Raw genomic sequence first — 21,722 nt, forward strand, 5'->3', positions numbered from 1 at the left:
CTGAGATGTGTGCCACGACGTCTGGTTGCCATCAACTGAGGTTGACTCTGTGAGGTGCATCTTGACGACGAGAGGCGAGGAGACCCTGTTGGAGTCTTGTCCTGCCTCGACGTCGACTAGTGGTGACTTGGGGTTTACGGAGACTTCTGTGTTGATGTCGAGTAACAGTGAGATGAAGATTGAACGTCCCTAGACAACGCAGGCTTCCACAGCATGTGAAAGCGTTTCACCATTGATGAAGACCTGCTGGGTGAAGTCTCTCTCAATGCCTGCAGGCGAAGGGTGCCTCGTGTTTGAGGGTACCTTTGACGTTGATCCAGACGTCGACAGGGAACAAATGGGTATTCTCCTACCTCTGAATTTTGATCTTTTTCTCCTTTATTTTTGCTTGTCAGGTTATCTGGCTCTGGGGAAAAGCCTTGTGATGAGAGGTAGTTTTCTTGAAGGACAATGGAAGAGATCCTCCTTTTTCTCTTTTGAAGTCCCTGTAGACGTATTTTCTTTCTATCTTTTAGAGTTTTGGCGATGATGGCAAGACTCAGATCAGTACCAGGTAGACATACTATGCAGACTGAGTGGGGATCAGTCTGTGCCTTCTTTTTGCCATAGGCAGGGCACTTGGAAAAAAGAGAGGGCATTTTTGACAGGATTTTTTTTTTTATTCCTGTCAGAAAATGATTGTTGCCCACTCTAGATGGAAAAAGACATCGAGTGAAGCAGAGAAAACTTATTTTTGTAAAGTAATTTTTGACTGAAAGTCAAAAACTGAGAGAGCTCAAGGATCTCAGTGAAGGAGCCTGAAAAAAGAACTGACCTAACTGTTACCTTTGGGGCTGATGGGATACAGGAGGTCTTAAAGGCACAGTGCCAGTATTCTCTTGATATGCCTTTAATGCAGCCTATTGGCTGAAATGCCTTTGTATTCCCTTTTTCTTTTAATAAAGGATGTGTTTTGCAAAGTATGCTCTCTTTTTCTTATTTACTGAAATGAGTCTGGTAAGAGGTTTATCAAAGGAAAACAATGTAAATTGGGCATTTTTAGCCTTTAATATAGTCTGTATAGATATATGTAAATATATGCATCTATATAGCTTTTAAAGTACTACGTATATTTTATGCTGTGTGTGTGTGTGTGTGTGTGTGTGTGTGTGTGTATATATTTTTTATTTTTTTATTTAATATGTGCTCTGGGGTCCCCGCATGTGGGTGGAAATATTCAATGCTTATGACTATTGATGAGGATTCCCTGGAAGAGAACTAGGATTAAAGGTATGTAACTTATCCTATACTACCTCCCAAAACCTAGTGCTATCCCTTAATGTTGCTGCGGCTAGAAGATCCTCCAGCGCTTTAGTTCTTATCTCCCCTTTCCTGCCTTCTAGTATGATCCTATGTTGGTGTCTGGCATTTTGAATATCAAGTGAGGAGCGAGGGCTTGCCTTGAGCGTAGCCTTCAGTTGTTTAGGGGCTGCAGTCAGTATTAAACCACTGATGTAAAGAGGTCTTGATTTTGGTCCTTTTTTTAGTTAGTTAGCTTATCTGAAATTGATCTACATAAGTGATCATGTTCTGTGAATATGTTTGAATGGTCATCTTTTTCGGATAGACAAGCTAAGACGGATTTCATGTTTTCTTTAATTATTTTTTTATTGAACTTCACTGGATCAACTTTATCCCACTTGACTCTCAGCCCTTTGTTCTGATAGCTGTGTTAGGCTTCCCAAAACCAAAATGGTGATTTGAGCAGTTTTTAGATACTTTTAAAGAAAAACTTCAAATCCAGGTTTCTAAAAAGTAAGAGACATGCAGAACACACACTTGCCTTCAACAAACACATGTGTTCCTTTCCTCAACACTCACCTTTCCTCAGTACCTAGACACACTCCTAAATGCATTTCTTCCCCAGCACATACATGCATATCTTCCTCCAAAACACATGCATGTACACCTTTCCCTATCCCAGAACAGCACATTCCCTTATCCATTCTCCCAAGCACCGTCTCCCGGTCAAGCACCATCTCCATACACACCAATACACTTACTTTTCATAACGTACGCAATCCAACAAACATGTACTACCCCATCTACACACACCTTACCCAAAATACTCCTGCACACACAACTTCCCAAAAGACTTGTGTTCATAAATTTCCCTTTACATGGTATATGTATTGGCACATGTTTAGCCGACATAGTGGGTGTAGAGTTGTGGCGAATGTGTCTGAAAACGAATAAAAGTACTTTAATTCTGCCAAGTTTTACTTTGTGCATGTTTGTTTTTCTGTATGGTTAGAAGTACATGCATGTCTGTCTTTTTTCCATTCAAAGTTCCTACATCCCTTTTATCGTAAGTTTTATTGGTCGACCTAGTCCTTTTGTTTGTGACTTGATTATGTTACTGATGGTAGGTGTATGAAAGATACATGACTCTTCACATCAAGACTGTCTTTTATTTCCAGGAGCTTTTCATTGCCAATTCGCAAAAGTATGCACAGGAGACCGTATTGTCACTTCGGGTCCGAGACTGGGAGGATAAAATGTTTCCACAACTGCAGGAACAGGTATGTGTGGTGATGCACTGAATGGCACTATACAGGTAACACCAGATCTGCTGAATAAGCGTGCCCGCAAAACTGCCGCAGGTCAATGCTTTTTGTATGGAAAACACACAAAATAAACAGGAGACCATGAAAGATTTGTCGTATTAAAAGTAGCAAGAAATATATTTAATGGCACTTGCTGCCCAACACTGCTGTCAAAATAGATGTTTCCCATCTTGATTGTTCTTGTGTTTCATTCTGAGCTATGTTTGCACCACTGTATGAAAGTGCTTCGCACCCGTTACTGTCCATCGCAGTTATCACCCTTATTGATTCTCTCCTACATGTATCTTCACAAGCCAATCACTGTGAGCCCAATGTAAGCCCAATTGTCTTCCTAACCCGCTTGGAGAGCTGTAAAGTCTTTGGTGCTAACTGAGAACCTTTCTTGTTTTCTGTTACCTCTTCTTCCTTCAATTCTTATTTTTTTTTAATCAAGAAGACAGTCTTGTTGGCACAACAGTACCTCATGTAGCTTCACTCAGAACTCTGCACATTAACATTCATAGAGGATGCATGCTGAACTGCGGGATGGCAAGGGAGAGCACACAGCACGTCTCACATCTGCTGTCCCCAGCCAAATCACACGTTATGCCATCACCTCACATCCCCTACTGCTGTAATTATGCACCGTACATCTATGAGAAGTGCACAGGATGACATCAATAAACCTGACTTTAAATAACTGGACAGTTAGATGTGTCAGGGACATTCGTTGTGCAAGCTGCTTTACTCCTAGAACTGAATTTCTTTGGACCTCATCACTTGTGTGCTTTATGTTTGAAGTAAATTGCTAGCGGTATGTACATTTTGATTCCTCACTGCAATACTACACACCATCTCTAAATACATGACTAGCACTTTTGAAATTGCAATAATATGTTTTCCTAAAGGCTTGCCAGAATTTCTCATTTTGCAGATATGCCTCACCACCTTTTGTTTCAAATTTAACAGCACAGTTCACTCTGCTCCACAACAGTGCATAAGGACATATCAATAAAAGTGAGGCTCATACCTCTTCTATCCCCACCATTTCAGTTTCCATTTCTGTGACCTGACCATTACCTCCACTTCACCGAGACTGTGGCCTGACGGTTAATCCAGCTTGATCTAGCGGTCAAGAAAATGGCTGAATTTAAAATAGCAATTCTGCATCATGTGACTCCTCCTGATAGTCATAAAAGGTAGAATGTCTCAGTGTATATACAAGATCCCAAAACACAAGTTTTGAATAATTATAAAATATTTTCCAGTTGACCAAATACACCGAAAACCTGCTTAAACAATGATCTTGTTTTTTTGTCAGTTTACTGTATAAATGGTACTTTTGGATGACACTCCACTCACAAAGAGTAACAAAATGTGCCCTTAAAAAGAACGTTGCACACTGATAAAAGCATCCTCTGCCCCTTTAAGAATCTTGTAAGCTACACTATCCCAACATGCCTGAAAGCTGACAGCTATCCATTTTTTCACTGTGTAAGGAAGATCCTGGATACTGCTCTGCTTTTTGTTGAGCCTTTATTTGTCTGAAGACCTCAAATTTTAGTGTGTTTTCTGGTGGCACTCTGACATCTAAGGGTGTTGGGCTTGTTTGTGACTTTTACTCTATCAAGGACTCTGACAGGTGGTAGAGTGGTCAGCGTTTTGTAGTCACCGACGTGATCTTTCCCTATCACCAGGCCCATTGGAATATAATTTACATTCAGGGCATTCTCAATGCTAAGAGATTCAGCATACCCAGGTTTGACATTGAGAGGCATTTTGATGGGAGGTGAGGGGGGCTCCATGCGGTCCAGAGTTTCTCTGGATTGACTTGGTCTAGGTTGCCTGCAAAGTCTCACACTTGAAAGAGGAACAGACAGCCTATAACATCTTAAACACCTGGAAAACACCATGCCATCAACTGAGTGTGAGGTTCATCCACTGCCTGTTGTGGGTATAAGCTCTTCGTAAAAGATTCCCCAGTTAATGTAACTCTCTCAGCCTTCAGGTTCACCTTGTTGAAGAGGTGCTGAATCTGACATTGGAGGATATGGAGGAAGGCAAACTGGAACTTTTCCCTATTTTAGACCTCAAAAAGCTAACAAATTGGGAAAAAAAAGAAAAGTTCATATTGTTTTTCAGAATTCCAAAAATATACCCTCAATTGAAACAGACAATTAGATGTGTGCATTAGGTTTTAGTATGTCTATTTTTTATGAATATGTTATTGGTTTTACAAAAGTTATACCAGAACAGTAAGGCAGGTGAGGAGGCATTGCACGCAGAGGGCAAAGTATCAAGGAGATGCTAATCATTTAAACAAACAAACAGCCTTTATTTAACTCCTTCGCTGCCAGGCCTTTTCCCCTTTAGGCGCCAGGCCTTTTTTTGGCTATTTGGGGCAGGGCGCGCTTAGGCCCTCATAACTTTTTGTCCACATAAGCTACCCATGCCAAATTTGCGTCCTTTTTTTCCAACAATTAGCCAAAATACAGTAAAATATATATATATTTTTTTTTACAAATTGGAAAAAAGGGCTGCAGAAGAAGGCTTGTGGATTTTCCCCTGAAATCGGCGTCAACAAAGGGTTTGCAGTGCTAAAATCACCAGCTTCCCAGCTTTCAGGAACAGGCAGACTTTAATCAGAAAACCCAATTTTCCAAAACAATTTTGGCATTTTACTGGGACATACACCATTTTTATGATATTTGTGTGCTTTCAGCTTCCTTCCAGTCAGTGAAGGAAATGGGTGTGAAACCAATGCTGGATCCCAGAAACCTAAACATTTCTGAAAAGTAGACAAAATGCTGAATTCAGCAAGGGGTAATTTGTGTAGATCCTACAAGGGATTCCTACTGAAAATAACTGAAATAAAAAAAATCTTGAAATTGAGGTGAAAAAAATAGCAATTTTTCTCTACGTTTTACTCTGTAACTTTTTCCGCCAATGTCAGATTTTTAAAAGCAATATACCGTTATGTCTGCTGGACTCTTCTGGTTGCAGGGATATTTAGGGCTTGTAGGTTCATCAAGAAACTTAGGTACCCAGAGCAAATAAATGAGCTGCACCTTGCAGTGGGTTTTCATTCTATACCGGGTATACAGCAATTCATTTGCTGAAATATAAAGAGTGAAAAATAGGTAGCAAGAAAACCTTTGTATTTCCAAAATGGGCACAAGATAAGGTGTTGAGGAGCAGTGGTTATTTGCACATCTCTGAATTCTGGGGTGTCCATACTAGCATGTGAATTACACAGCATTTCTCAAATAGATGTCTTTTTTACACACAGTCTTATATTTAGAAGGATAAATAGGGAAAGACAAGGGGCAATAACACTTGTTTTGCTATTCTTTGTTCCCCCAAGTCTCCCGATAAAAATGGTACCTCACTTGCGTGGGTAAGCCAAATGCTCGCGACAAGAAATGGAACATGGACACATCACATTTTTACATTGAAATCTGATGTGTTTTTTGCAAAGTGCCCAGCTGTAGATTTTGGCCTCTACCTCAGCAGGCACCTAGGGTAACCTAGCAAACCTACACAGTTTTAAAACCTAAACACCTAGGGGAATCCAGGATGGGGTGACTTGTGGGGCTCTGATCCGGTTCTGTTACCCAGAATCCTTGCAAACCTCAAAATGTGGCCAAAAAACACTTTTTCCACTCATCTTGGTGACAGAAAGTTCTAGAATCTGAGAGGAGCCACAAATTTCCTTCCACCCAGCGTTCCCCCAAGTCTCCCGATAAAAATGATATCTCACTTGTGGGGGTAGGCCTAGTGCCCGAGACAGGAAATGCCCCAAAACAGAACGTGGACACATCACATTTTCACAAAGAAAACAGAGGTGTTTTTTGCAAAGTGCCTACCTGTGGATATTGGCCTCTAGCTCAGCAGGCACCTAGGGAAACCTAGCAAACCTGCACAGTTTTAAAACCTAGACACCTAGGGGAATCCAGGATGGGGTGACTTGTGAGGCTCTGATCAGGTTCTGTTACCCAGAATCCTTTGCTAACCTCCATATTTGGGGGAAAAAACACTTTTTCCTCACATTTCGATGATAGAAAGTTCGGGAATCTGAGAGGAGCCACAAATGTCCTTCCACCCAGCATTCCCCCAAGTCTCCTGATAAAAATGGTACCTCACTTGTGTGGGTAGGCCTAGTGCCCGCAACAGGAATAGATCACACAACGGTCAATGTTGGTACTTACATGAGGCAACTGTTGACCCTGGGGTGATCCATTCTTCACGCAGGCACTAGGTATAGACACTCAAGTGGGGTAGTGTTTTTATCAGGACAGGTGAGGAATCACTGGGTGGTAGGAATTTTGTGGATCGCAGCATATTCCTGTAGTTTGTGTGACAGAAATGCAAGAAAAATAGAGTTTTTATTCAACATTTCAGGTTTGCAGGGTATTCTGGGTAAGAAAACTTTGGGGAATCCACACAAGTCACACCTCTGTGGACTCCCCCGGATGTCTAGTTTCCAGAAATGTTTGGGTTTAGTATGTTTCCCCATATAGCCGCCGAACCCAGGACCAAAAACACAGGTGCCTGCCTTACAAAACCAGTTTGTTTTGTGATAGATAATTTTGATGTCTCTACAATACAATTTGGGCAGTGGAATTTGAGGCTGAACTAAATTGGGGAGCTCCCAAGAGAGCACCCTCTCTGTGTTTGCCCCCGCATTCACCTGCTCTCTGGGTTGGTATTGCCCTGTTGCACAGACTGTGCTTGCGAAGTGACAACAGGACTGCCCTCATCACCTCCCTCACAATTTACTGGAAGGAGTTATCCAATGGGAATCCCAACTGAAAAATCACTCCCAGAGTCTGCGCCATTGTCTGATCCCTCAGATGCTGTCTCAGTCTCTGATCTTATGTCACAGCTGTCCTCTATAACCAGAGTGATGTCAGCAGCAGTCATCCATCAGGATGCCATCTCTGCTATTGGCTAAACTGTTGCTCTAAAACACTAGCCTACATAGACAGTCACAAAATTGCTGGTGTGTGTGTGTGTGATACGTGCAACAGTAGAGGCCTCCTTACCTGCGCTTCTTCCCTCAATCAGCACGTTCTTTCAAGACACTCAAATACCTAGTCACATACCATTCGTCACAGTCTTTAGCACCTCCTGCGCCCAGTCCAACAATCATTATTGGTGCTCACACTCCCATGTCCTCCCCCTCGGATTCCCTCATTACCACCCAGCAAACGTGCTCTTCATCTCTCCATAGCCACCCCCCACCCCACACATACATTTAATTTGTATTGTAGCGCAGGTAGTGGCTGACTTTACTAATGTACTCAGCTATTTACATAAAATACAGATTTGCTCTTTGCAGTAGGCATATAAACCTTCTGCGCTTCTTTATGGCACTAAAACTGTCACTAGACAAAAGTCTGATCCTTTTGTAGCAGAAACAAAATCACAAGACTTACTTGACTTTTTTTTGCTGCCTAAAAGCTACAGTTGAAATGCGTCAGTTGAAGTATGTGCACTGCTTTGAGGACGCAACTGCAAGACAACTGGTGGCAATATATGTTATATGATATATATACATATATATCATATATATATATATATATATATATATATATATATATATATATATATATATATACACACACATATATATCATATATATATAGATCACTTTTATATGTGGGTCTGGTTTCCCTGGGGGCCGATCGCAGCCCCCAGGGAAACCACACATGCACTGACAAAAGTGATCTATATATATATAAATATTTATAGATCTCTACATGGATATATCTATCTACATGGATATATCTATCTATATATATATATATATATATATATATATACACACACACACACACATAAAAAGACGCGAATGAGTCAGCCCCAAACGCGGCAGGCTGTAACAGGGTCGCGAACCCTCTTTTTATTCCGCAACGAATCACTTCTTAAAAAGAAGAGAAAGTTACAGCCACTCGTGTCACTAAAAGTAAATTTAATGTGGCAGAATAAACAAAACAGCTAACGAAAAAACTCTCCAACACGTTTCAGGAGGCAAAGCTCCCTTGTTCACAGAGATGTTTTCAACCCCCATTTCCCTCTCTATTTTACATACTACCAAGAGCAATAACATAAAAAACAGACTCAATTTCCTTTACAAAATAATGGCTGCCATCTTTAAATGTGCCACTAGTACCATTAACATAACTACTATTAAACATGAAAATCAACCTTATTCAATAAATTCTCCATATAATTGTAATCTACTTATATATTTTTATATCTAATATCACTTCCCGTGTACTTATAACAGTTGACTTTATATATATTTTCCCCCAGCAATACTTCTTATTTTAAATACATCGATTCCAAGATATCTCACCTAAATAATCATACCTCTTGTAATTAATGTACATTCTCAAGGCCATACCATTCGTAAAGTCCTTGGATTAAATTGGTATAATAGCTCTTTTGTTTTTAAATGTTCAATATAAACTCCTGTCGAGAGATAGAAATGAGGAAACATTAATAATATCAAATCAAAATAATCAAAATTCATACAGTAAGATGACTAATACTAAATCTAAATAATCATATCAGAAAAAAAGCAAATACTAGAATCACGACTAGTTAGTGCAAATGTACAGATAGTTCTTCGTCCTTATTCATCCCTATAGGGTCCATTTTGTTGCATTTTATAATCAACATGGATTCCAGTTTCCTCAAATCCAAAGTCCTATTTCCACCTCTTACTCCCATATGGATCCTATTGAGAAGCATGAACTGTAGTTTATTTACATTCTTATCATGATATTCCTTAAAATGTCTAGCCACAGGATATGAATGTCTTCGGTCTTAATAGCACTCATGTGTTCTAGGACACGTTTTTTGCCATATGTATAGTACTACCAATATAGAATTTGTTACATGGACATTTTAATGCATAAATACAATAATCCGATGTGCAAGAAACATGTTTCCTTATTATAAAAGATTTTTTCATCCCCGGAAACTCCACCTCCTTACAATTGGAGCTATACTTGCACGCTTTGCATTTACCACAAGTATAAAATCCTTGAATAGGCTTTGTTTGTTCATCTTTGGATATTAAACTATGGCTTAACACATCTTTCAAAGAACGACTTCTTTTAAAAGTAAAGGCTGGGTAGTCATCTAGTAATTTGCCTATATTCTCATCTGTTCTAAGGGCCGGCCAAAATCGTAAAAAGGCCTTTTTAATATCATTAACCCTATTATGGTAAGAGGTTATGAATCTTATTTTGATGTTCTCTTTTTTGGTATTGTCCAACCTCTCAACCAGAAGATCCTCCCTTTTAATTTCTCAGACCCTACTTATTGCTTTATTAATCACCGTCTGTGGATAACCTCTTTCTCGAAATCTGTTAACCATTACTTCAACCTCCTTCTCAAACATAGTATCTAAACTACAGTTCCTTCTGGCCCGTAATAATTCTCCATACGGGATGCTATAAATTAGATTCTTCGGATGGCTACTGGTTGCATGAAGGATACTGATACCAGCTGTGTTTTTCCTAAAAAGTTCACATTCTAATTTATCCTTCACCACTTTAATTCTCACATCCAAAAATTCCAGTTCAGCTGGATCCAACATACAGCTGAACTTTAAATTTAACTGGTTATTGTTCAATTCTTCAATGAAATGAAGGGCTGATGCTTTGCTACCTCTCCAAATACAAAAGATGTCATCAATATACCTTACCCAAAGGACTGCCCGGTCATCATAACCGGTGATGTTCCAGACCACCTGTTCCTCCCACCAGCCTAGGTATCAACCTGCATAGCTGGGGCGAAAACGCTTCTCAGAACTAGTCCCACGCCATCTTACTAGTCATGCGAAGTAACGCAATGCATCCAGCTTGGGCATGCTTTGCCGCTGTATTTCCCCACTAGAAGCAACCCAAATGGTAGAATTGTGGCACATACTAAGTCCTCATATTTGTCTATCCTCAAGTTTTTTCCATTTATTTTATAAGTCTGTGGAGTAAAGTGTTTTTAAACCACTATTATAGTCTGGTATTCAAATGTGGTACAAAGGAGTTACCAGAGTTTCAGCTTGTAGTGTAGGTGCATGAAAGGAGTATTTACACAGGAATACAAAACTGGATCATTTTAGAATTAATAATGTATTTTTATAGTAAAAATAGAATTTAAAAAGTGAAACTGAAAGCAATCATCGTAATCTATTTTGCAAAGAACCCCAAATGTATTTGTGTGCGTTTAGCTAGCTAGCCTGAAGAAACGACAACAAACACACCATCACAATTTTTGTGCAGTGGAAACTGGAAAAAAATCAACTGAGACTGAGCAAAACAAAGTGATTCAGCTATTAGAACCAAAGTGTCTGGCATTCCTCTTCTGAAATGTTAGGATCTAATTTTTCTCAGCTGAGCTGAGAGCCACTGGGCCTGCGTTTTTCCCCTGAGATGAATTGCACCTTGATTGCATCCTCCCAGAGATCATTTTTGCCTTTTGTGCTAGTGTTCCTATGTGGGCCTATGTGAGTAGCATACAGTTTCACCTGTCTTGAATCTCTCATTCCTTCTTTACGGTTAGTTTGTAGTTCATTGAAGCACGAGTGCCTACTCAGATGCTTTTTATGGCTGATGTTCATTATCAGTGCTCCCTCGTGGCGGGTATGCCTCCTGTGTGAGATCTGTTGTGACTACCTCTGGCCCTCTGCTATTGACAAGTGTTGCTGAATAAACAGCAGGTTTCTTGGTCTCCCGTCTCATTTTTTTTTTTATTTCCTTTGCTACCTAGGAAGAACGAGGGGCGTTTGATATCCACGATTACGGGAACCGGCTGGTAGCTGGCTACAGCCAAGTTGGAGAGTGGCGTACTTTTGCCAGTCTGATGACGGGCAAGGAACCGTTCGAGGTGTGCCGGTACATGCTGGCATCTCTACAGCTGGTAAGATAACTGGTTTGTTACGGTGTGATGCCTACAAATATATTCTGCTGTAGAGACAGTGACCGCAGTCCACCTGAGGTCATGGAGGTATTTATTGTAGTAATCTCAAAACTCTCTAGGGTCCTTGGTCTTTTTACATGTTTTACACTCTTGATCTGAATTTGTTCTCTTTTTCAATCTTATTCTGTTTCGTAAAAGTGCACATTCATGGGAAGAAAGTGTGTGGAGTTTTTTTATTGTGCCACTTCCACGATGTTGGCGGTCTACATTTCTCAAAGGCCCCTTTTCACCGTCTTCGTATGTGGTCTGGACCTCTGCTCCCTAGTTTCTGCTTTTGATTTCCTTCTCCTCCTTCTAGTTCTAAGATGGTGTGTTTAAGGTCCCAAAACAGCGTTGTGGTTCTCTTTGGATGCAGCTGTGGCTACCCCAGTGACTTATCTCCCATACGTTCAAGCTAACAGACGAGCTTTGTGAATTATGAAGGTCTCAGACTTACTGGGAACCAAGTTTCTGGTGGAGAGCGGACAAGGGCTTGCCAAAAAATGGAGACTGCGTTGGATTAATCAATTGAGTTAGCAGATTTCTAGTCTCCCTACAGATTATCTCGCCTATTGCTGATAAATCTTGTAAGGAGATATTTATAGGCAGATCATGTGCGCACACCTGGAGGCTCAAGCGCCAGTAATATTCTGTGTTTAGGATCTCAACAGGCTGGGCAGATTTTACAAAGTAAATGGCTTTTCACTTTATTCAGGGCCAGCCCTCCAGAAAACACTGGAGAGAAAGGATCATTTGCATGTGTTAAGAGAAATAATCTCTGCATCCTGCTGGCAGTCTTGCATGTCGGTTCCATTCCTAGATGTTAACCTTCCCTACCTTAGTGTTAAACAGCGATATCAATTTGAAATCGATGAACATTGTTTCAAAATGCTACGCCCATCAGTCATTACTGGCAAAGTTTTCTTCACATCTCCATTGGTATAAGTCTTGAGCAATAACTACATTTCTTAATTGTTTATATAATCAAACCTTTCATTATATTGCCTGCCCCTAGAATGGTGATATGTTAGCAGTACCATTAAACATTGCCTGAACACACTGGCTGACTACCTGTCTGAAGTAGCCATGCTTTGGCTCGGCCGGGACAACAGCATTTCCTTGCAGCTCCTACTGCCTCCATAGAAATTATACAGGCAAATGATGCTCTTAGAGGTTCAAAAGTCCCTTGTTTGGATGGTTTTACTGGCAATTTTTACAAGGCCTTTAAGACGATCTTGGCCCCCCCACTTACTAGAGGGTTTATGCTCAATCTTTAGAGAAGGGCATCCTTCCCCCAACGTTGCATGAAGCTGTAATCACCCTCTTACTGAAGCAAGATAAACACCCTCAATATTGTACCTTCTAAAGGCCACTGCCACTTCTAAACCATTGTAAAGAAATGGCTCCCTGTTGCAGTTACCCCCCACTTTTTGCCTGATACTGATGCTGACTTGACTGAGAAGTGTGCTGGGACTCTGCTAACCAGGCCCCAGTACCAGTGTTCTTTCACCTAAAATGTACCATTGTCTCCACAATTGGCACAACCCTGGCACCCAGGTAAGTCCCTTGTAACTGGTACCCCTGGTACCAAGGGCCCTGATGCCAGGGAAGGTCTCTAAGGGCTGGAGCATGACTTATGCCACCCTAGGGACCCCTCACTCAGCACAGACACACTGCTTGCCAGCTTGTGTGTACTGGTGGGGAGAAAATGACTAAGTCGACATGGCACTCCCCTCAGGGTGCCATGCCAACCTCCCACTGCCTGTGGCATAGGTAAGTCACCCCTCTAGTAGGCCTTACAGCCCTAAGGCAGGGTGCACTATACCACAGGTGAGGGCATATGTGCATGAGCACTATGCCCCTACAGTGTCTAAGCAAAACCTTAGACATTGTAAGTGCAGGGTAGCCATAAGAGTATATGGGCTGGGAGTCTGTCAAAAACGAACTCCACAGCTCCATAATGGCTACACTGAATACTGGGAAGTTTAGTATCAAACTTCTCAGAATAATAAACCCACACTGATGCCAGTGTTGGATTTATTAAAAAATGCGCACAGAGTGCATCTTAGAGATGCCCCCTGTATTTTACCCAATTGTTCAGTGCAGGACTGACTGGTCTGTGCCAGCCTGCTGCTGAGAGACGAGTTTCTGACCTCATGCGGTGAGAGCCTTTGTGCTCTCTAAGGACAGAAACAAAGCCTGCTCTGGGTGGAGGTGCTTCACACCTCCCCCCTGCAGGAACTGTAACACCTAGCAGTGAGCTTCAAAGGCTCAAGCTTCGTGTTACAATGCCCCAGGGCACTACAGCTAGTGGAGATGCCCGCCCCCTGGACACAGCCCCCACTTTTGGCGGCAAGTCCAGGAGAGATAATGAGAAAAACAAGGAGGAGTCACTGGCCAGTCAGGACTGCCCCTAAGGTGTCCTGAGCTGAGGTGACTCTGACTTTTAGAAATCCTCCATCTTGTGGAAGGAGGATTCCCCCAATAGGGATAGGAATGTGACCCCCCTCCCCTTGGGAGGAGGCACAAAGAGGGTGTACCCAACCCCCCAGACCTAAACACGCCCTTAAATTTAGTATTTAAGGGCTCCCATGAACCTAAGAATTTAGATTCCTGAAACTACAAGAAGAAGAAGACTGCTGAGCTGAAAAACCCCTGCAGAGGAAGAACAGAAGACACCAACTGCTTTGGCCCCAGTCCTACCGGCCTGTCTCCTGCCTTCCAAAGAAACCTGCTCCAGCGACACTTTCCAAGGGACCAGCGACCTCTGAATCCCCTGAGGACTGCCCTGCTTCAAGAAAGACAAACTCCCGAGGACAGCGGCACTGCTCCAAAAGAACTGCAACTTTGTTTCAAGGAGCAGATTTAAAGACCCCTGCAACTCCCCGCAAGAAGCGTGAGACTTGCAACAGTGCACCCGGCGACCCAGACTCGACTGGTGGAGAACCAACACCTCAGGGAGGACCCTCCGGCGACTCAGAGTCCGTGAGTAACCAAAGTTGTCCCCCCTAAGCCCCCACAGCGACGCCTGCAGAGGGAATCCCGAGGCTCCCCCTGACCGCGACTGCCTGAACCTAAAGTCCCGACGGCTGGAAAAGACCCTGCACCCGCAGCCCCCAGCACCTGAAGGAACGGAGCTTCTGTGCAGGAGTGACCCCCAGGAGGCCCTCTCCCTTGCCCAGGTGGTGGCTACCCCGAGGAGCCCCCCCCTTGCCTGCCTGCACCGCTGAAGAGATCCCTTGGTCTCATTGAAAACCCGATGCGTGTTTGCACACTGCACCCGGCCGCCCCCGCGCTGCTGAGGGTGTACTTTTTGTGCTGACTTGTGTGTCCCCCCGGTGCCCTACAAAACCCCCCTGGTCTCCCCTCCGAAGACGCGGGTACTTACCTGCTGGCAGAGTGGAACCGGGGCACCCCCTTCTCTCCATTGAAGCCTATGTGTTTTGGGCACCTCTTTGACCTCTGCACCTGACCGGCCCTGAGCTGCTGGTGTGGTAAATTTGGGGTTGCTCTGAACCCCCAACGGTGGGCTACCTTGGAACCAAACCTGAGACTTGTAAGTGATTTACTTACCTGACAAAACTAACAAAAACTTACCTCCCCAGGAACTGTGAAAATTGCACTGTGTCCACTTTTAAAACAGCTTATTGTGTTTTATGTAAAAAGTATACATGCTAATGTAATGATTCAAAGTTCCTAAAGTACTTACCTGCAATACCTTTCAAATGAGATATTACATGTAGAATTTGAACCTGTGGTTCTTAAAATAAACTAAGAAAAGATATTTTTCTATAACAAAACCTATTGGCTGGAGTTGTTTCTGAGTGTGTGTTCCTCATTTATTGCCTGTGTGTATGTACAACAAATGCTTAACACTACTCCTTTGATAAGCCTACTGCTCGACCACACTACCACAAAATAGAGCATTAGTATTATCTCTTTTTGCCACGATCTTACCTCTAAGGGGAACCCTTGGACTCTGTGCATACTATTCCTTACTTTGAAATAGTGCATACAGAGCCAACTTCCTACATTGGTGGATCAGCGGTGGGGTACAAGACTTTGCATTTGCTGGACTACTCAGCCAATACCTGCTCACACGACAAATTCCAAAAATTGTCATTAGAAATTGATTTTTTGCAATTTGAACTATTTTTCTAAATTCTTAAAAGACCTGCTTGGGCCTTGTGTTAGTCCCTGTGTAGCATTTCCTTTTAGAGTTTAAAGTTTTGTGAAAGTTTGAATTAGAACCTAGAACTAGTTTTAGATTCATAAAAAGTATTCCAACTTTTAGAAGCATAATGTCTAGTACAGAGATGAATGTGGTGGAACTCGACACCACCCCTTACCTCCATCTTAAGATGAGGGAGCTAAGGTCACTCTGTAAAATAAAGAAAATAACAATGGGCCCCAGACCTTCCAAACTACAGCTCCAGGAGCTTTTGGCAGAGTTTGAAAAGGCCAACCCCTCTGAGGATGGCAACACAGAGGATGAAGATAGTGACTTGGAGGAAAATTCCCCCCTACCAGTCCTATTTAGGGAGAACAGGGCCTCTCAAGCCCTGTCTCCAAACATAATAGTCAGAGATGCTGTTCCCCTCACAGGAGGGACCAACTTCTCTGAAATCACTGAGGATAACTCCAGTGAAGAGGACATCCAGTTAGCCAGGATGGCCAAAAGATTGGCTTTGGAAAGACAGATCCTAGCCATAGAAAGGGAAAGACAAGAGATGGGCCTAGGACCCATCAATGGTGGCAGCAACATAACTAGGGTCAGAGATTCTCCTGACATGCTAAAAATCCCTAAAGGGATTGTAACTAAATATGAAGATGGTGATGACATCACCAAATGGTTCACAGCTTTTGAGAGGGCTTGTGTAACCAGAAAAGTAAACAAATCTCACTGGGGTGCTCTCCTTTGGGAAATGTTCACTGGAAAGTGTAGGGATAGACTCCTCACACTCTCTGGAAAAGATGCAGAATCTTATGACCTCATGAAGGGTACCCTGATTGAGGGCTTTGGATTCTCCACTGAGGAGTATAGAATTAGATTCAGGGGGGCTCAAAAATCCTCGAGCCAGACCTGGGTTGATTTTGTAGACTACTCAGTGAAAACACTGGATGGTTGGGTAACTGGAAATGAAGTGCATGACTTTGTTGGGCTTTATAATTTGTTTATGAAAGAACACATTTTAAGTAACTGCTTCAATGAAAAGTTGCATCAGTATCTGGTAGACCTAGGTCCAATTTCTCCCCAAGAATTGGGAAAGAAGACAGACCACTGGGTCAAGACTAGGGTAACCAAAACTTCCACTGGGGGTGACCAAAAGAAAGGGGTTACAAAACCTCCTCAGGAGAAAGTGGGTGACACTAGAAACAAAGAAAAAGAGTCCTCTGTAGGCCCCCAAAAACCAGACCAGGTGGGTGGGCCCGAGACACAACCCAAAACAAAGGTGGGTACCAGGGTAAGAACTGGGATGCCACTAAGGCATGGTGCCATAACTGTAGACAGACAGGCCACCACACCAAGGACACTTCTTGTCCCAAAAACAAACCCCCTAGCAAAATCCCAGGGGTGACCAGTGTAGCCATTGGGGATGACTCCTCAGATGAGGAGGTCTTCATAGCCTTCAACTGGAAAAAGGGCCCAACAGGTGAGTTGGAGATTCCAGAGGGAAGTAGACACTTCCACCACCTACTGGTGAATGGAATCCCAGCCACTGCCCTGAGAGACACTTGTGCCAGTCACACTATTCTGCATGACAGGCTGGTGTTCTCCAACCAGTACATCCCAGGTGAGATGGCCAGAGTAAGAGTTAGCCCAGACAGGGTCACTGATAGGCCTGTGGCTTTTGTGCCCATAGAAGTGGGTGGGACTTTTAGCTGGAGAAGGGTGGTAGTCAGTACAGACCTCCCCCTTGATTGTCTCCTTGGAAATGACTACCCAGAGGTTAGTCAGAGCCCAAGAGAGGAACTGGTCCAGTGCCAGTCCTCGCCCAAGGATTCTGGAGATGCTGCCTCTGCAGTAACTGCAAGCAGGCCCCAGAAGAAAAAGAAAAGAAAACAGTGTAGGAAGGGTGGACAACCTTTAGCCAAGGTTCCAGCAAGCCAAGGAGATTCTGCTCCAGTAGGGGAGAACTCCAAAAGTGGCACTGATAAAGTCCAACCTAACCCACAAGAAGTCCTGGCTAGTCAGGCAACTGTTAAACCTGAGTGGGTGGCTCCTGAGCTAACAGAAGAAAGAGTGGAAGAAGGGTGTTTACTACAAGATGTGGTAACCCCCCACTCTAATACAGCAGACAGGCACCCTGAACCCAAAGAAGCCTGTAACTTAGCCCCTTCCCTTGTAGGTGAAGAGCTAAAGGTGTGGTTCTGGGCACTGACAGCTGTCAGTGGCCTCTGCTGGGTGTTAGCCTTTATGGCTGCACTATCCGTGGCATGGTGGTCTGACCCCATACCAAATAGCAAGTTAGGCCCCCTGACCCTCTTGGTCATGGTGGGGTTAGTCCAGCTCTGGGTAACCTCTTTGGGTAAGCTATAGGGGTGACCCTGGCTAAGATAAGATTAGCAGAGGTGGATACCTCTAACCCCAAAATAGAGAGAATGGGTGAAGACATTAAAACCACAGACAAGCGGCAGTTTAGATTAGGTCCTATCACTGTGGAAGTGGGTCAGTTTCCCAGAGGGAATGACCTGAACAGGAGGATGTAAGGCAGAGTAGGCCCTGCAACAAACCAGCCTATTTCCTCTACTCTTCCTCGCCTGACAGACTAGGAAGACTCTCCCAGCTTTGGCTGAGTCTCCTGGCCTGTGGGCTGGGGGGGGCTTGTGTAAAGAAATGGCTCCCTGTTGCAGTTACCCCCCACTTTTTGCCTGATATTGATGCTGACTTGACTGAGAAGTGTGCTGGGACTCTGCTAACCAGGCCCCAGTACCAGTGTTCTTTCACCTAAAATGTACCATTGTCTCCACAATTGGCACAACCCTGGCACCCAGGTAAGTCCCTTGTAACTGGTACCCCTGGTACCAAGGGCCCTGATGCCAGGGAAGGTCTCTAAGGGCTGCAGCATGACTTATGCCACCCTAGGGACCCCTCACTCAGCACAGACACACTGCTTGCCAGCTTGTGTGTACTGGTGGGGAGAAAATGACTAAGTCGACATGGCACTCCCCTCAGGGTGCCATGCCAACCTCCCACTGCCTGTGGCATAGGTAAGTCACCCCTCTAGTAGGCCTTACAGCCCTAAGGCAGGGTGCACTATACCACAGGTGAGGGCATATGTGCATGAGCACTATGCCCCTACAGTGTCTAAGCAAAACCTTAGACATTGTAAGTGCAGGGTAGCCATAAGAGTATATGGGCTGGGAGTCTGTCAAAAACGAACTCCACAGCTCCATAATGGCTACACTGAATACTGGGAAGTTTAGAATCAAACTTCTCAGAATAATAAACCCACACTGATGCCAGTGTTGGATTTATTAAAAAATGCGCACAGAGTGCATCTTAGAGATGCCCCCTGTATTTTACCCAATTGTTCAGTGCAGGACTGACTGGTCTGTGCCAGCCTGCTGCTGAGAGACGAGTTTCTGACCTCATGCGGTGAGAGCCTTTGTGCTCTCTGAGGACAGAAACAAAGCCTGCTCTGGGTGGAGGTGCTTCACACCTCCCCCCTGCAGGAACTGTAACACCTAGCAGTGAGCTTCAAAGGCTCAAGCTTCATGTTACAATGCCCCAGGGCACTCCAGCTAGTGGAGATGCCCGCCCCCTGGACACAGCCCCCACTTTTGGCGGCAAGTCCAGGAGAGATAATGAGAAAAACAAGGAGGAGTCACTGGCCAGTCAGGACCGCCCCTAAGGTGTCCTGAGCTGAGGTGACTCTGACTTTTAGAAATCCTCCATCTTGTAGAAGGAGGATTCCCCCAATAGGGATAGGAATGTGACCCCCTCCCCTTGGGAGGAGGCACAAAGAGGGTGTACCCACCCTCAGGGCTAGTAGCCATTGGCTACTAACCCCCCAGACCTAAACACGCCCTTAAATTTAGTATTTAAGGGCTCCCTGAACCTAAGAATTTAGATTCCTGAAACTACAAGAAGAAGAAGACTGCTGAACTGAAAAACCCCTGCAGAGGAAGAACAGAAGACACCAACTGCTTTGGCCCCAGTCCTACCGGCCTGTCTCCTGCCTTCCAAAGAAACCTGCTCCAGCGATGCTTTCCAAGGGACCAGCGACCTCTGAATCCTCGGAGGACTGCCCTGCTTCAAGAAAGACAAGAAACTCCTGAGGACAGCGGCACTGCTCCAAAAGAACTGCAACTTTGTTTCAAGGAGCAGATTTAAAGACCCCTGCAACTCCCCGCAAGAAGCGTGAGACTTGCAACACTGCACCCGGCGACCCCGACTCGACTGGTGGAGAACCAACACCTCAGGGAGGACCCTCCGGCGACTCCGAGTCCGTGAGTAACCAAAGTTGTCCCCCCTAAGCCCTAAGACTGCCTGAACCTAAAGTCCCGACGGCTGGAAAAGACCCTGCACCCGCAGCCCCCAGCACCTGAAGGAACGGAGCTTCTGTGCAGGAGTGACCCCCAGGAGGCCCTCTCCCTTGCCCAGGTGGTGGCTACCCCGAGGAGCTCCCCCCTTGCCTGCCTGCACTGCTGAAGAGATCCCTTGGTCTCTCATTGAAAACCATTGAAAACCCGACGCGTGTTTGCACACTGCACCCGGCCGCCGCGGCGCTGCTGAGGGAGTACTTTTTGTGCTGACTTGTGTCCCCCCCGGTGCCCTACAAAACCCCCCTGGTCTGCCCTCCGAAGACGCGGGTACTTACCTGCTGGCCGACTGGAACCGGGGCACCCCCTTCTCTCCATTGAAGCCTATGTGTTTTGAGCACCTCTTTGACCTCTGCACCTGACCGGCCCTGAGCTGCTGGTGTGGTAACTTTGGGGTTGCTCTGAACCCCCAACGGTGGGCTACCTTGGACCCAAACCTGAGACTTGTAAATGATTTACTTACCTGACAAAACTAACAAAAACTTACCTCCCCCAGGAACTGTGAAAATTGCACAGTGTCCACTTTTAAAACAGCTTATTGTGTTTTATGTAAAAAGTATACATGCTAATGTAATGATTCAAAGTTCCTAAAGTACTTACCTGCAATACCTTTCAAATGAGATATTACATGTAGAATTTGAACCTGTGGTTCTTAAAATAAACTAAGAAAATATATTTTTCTATAACAAAACCTGTTGGCTGGAGTTGTCTCTGAGTGTGTGTTCCTCATTTATTGCCTGTGTGTATGTACAACAAATGCTTAACACTACTCCTTTGATAAGCCTACTGCTCGACCACACTACCACAAAATAAAGCATTAGTATTATCTCTTTTTGCCACTATCTTACCTCTAAGGGGAACCCTTGGACTCTGTGCATACTATTCCTTACTTTGAAATAGTGCATACAGAGCCAACTTCCTACAACCATGAAAATAAAATTATTGCCAAGGTGATAGCCACACATCTTTCACACCTGATGGACTGCATTCTGTCCCCTATGCAGTCCAGTTTCATTGCACACCGCTCCACTTCCATTAACATCAGTCATTAATCAGATTTCTCCAACTATCCCTGCAGCGGCGGTGTTGCTTGATGCGGAAAAGACGTTTGATACTCTTGAGTGGGCATTCCTTGCTGCCACATTAGTTAAACTTGGCATTCCCAACAGCTTTAGACAGCCTATTGCTATATAAAAAAAAAATTCAAAAACTTTAGCCCGCCTGTGCATTAACGGCACTGTCACTGAGCCATTCAGTTTATTGAGGGGCACCAGACAAGGCTGTCCTCTCCCCCCCTTGCTCTTTATCATTGCTATGGACCCCTCGGTTCGTCATTTGCAGGACCGTCACAGGGAGAGAGGCCTCTGTTTTCCCAGTGGGAAGCTTTTGGCATCACTGTATGCAGACTATGTACTGCTGTTTGTCCCGGACCATGCCGCCAACCTCTCCACACTTTTCCGTGAAGCAATCCATTTCGGAACATTTTCAGGATTGTCCATTATTGGAAAAATCAGAAATATTTCCTCTCACTGATGCTACGATACCATGTCCTTTGGACTTTCCACTCCAGTGGTGCGCCAATTATGCTAAATACTTAGGCATCTATCACCATAGAAAGAA

At 44.1% G+C, this 21,722-nt stretch overlaps 1 protein-coding gene across 1 annotated transcript in view; it reads left to right on the plus strand.

Annotated features, from left to right (window-relative positions):
* NCAPH2 (non-SMC condensin II complex subunit H2) overlaps nucleotides 1-21,722 on the plus strand; it is a 177,826-nt gene that overhangs the window by 149,652 nt on the left and 6,452 nt on the right. Inside the window, exons 19-20 of the mRNA XM_069229446.1 lie at nucleotides 2,460-2,561; nucleotides 11,367-11,516. Coding sequence (XP_069085547.1) covers nucleotides 2,460-2,561; nucleotides 11,367-11,516 — 252 coding nt within the window. The remainder of the gene's footprint in view (nucleotides 1-2,459; nucleotides 2,562-11,366; nucleotides 11,517-21,722) is intronic.

This window comes from Pleurodeles waltl, chromosome 4_1 (genome assembly GCF_031143425.1).
Source record: "Pleurodeles waltl isolate 20211129_DDA chromosome 4_1, aPleWal1.hap1.20221129, whole genome shotgun sequence".
NCBI lineage: Eukaryota > Metazoa > Chordata > Amphibia > Caudata > Salamandridae > Pleurodeles > Pleurodeles waltl.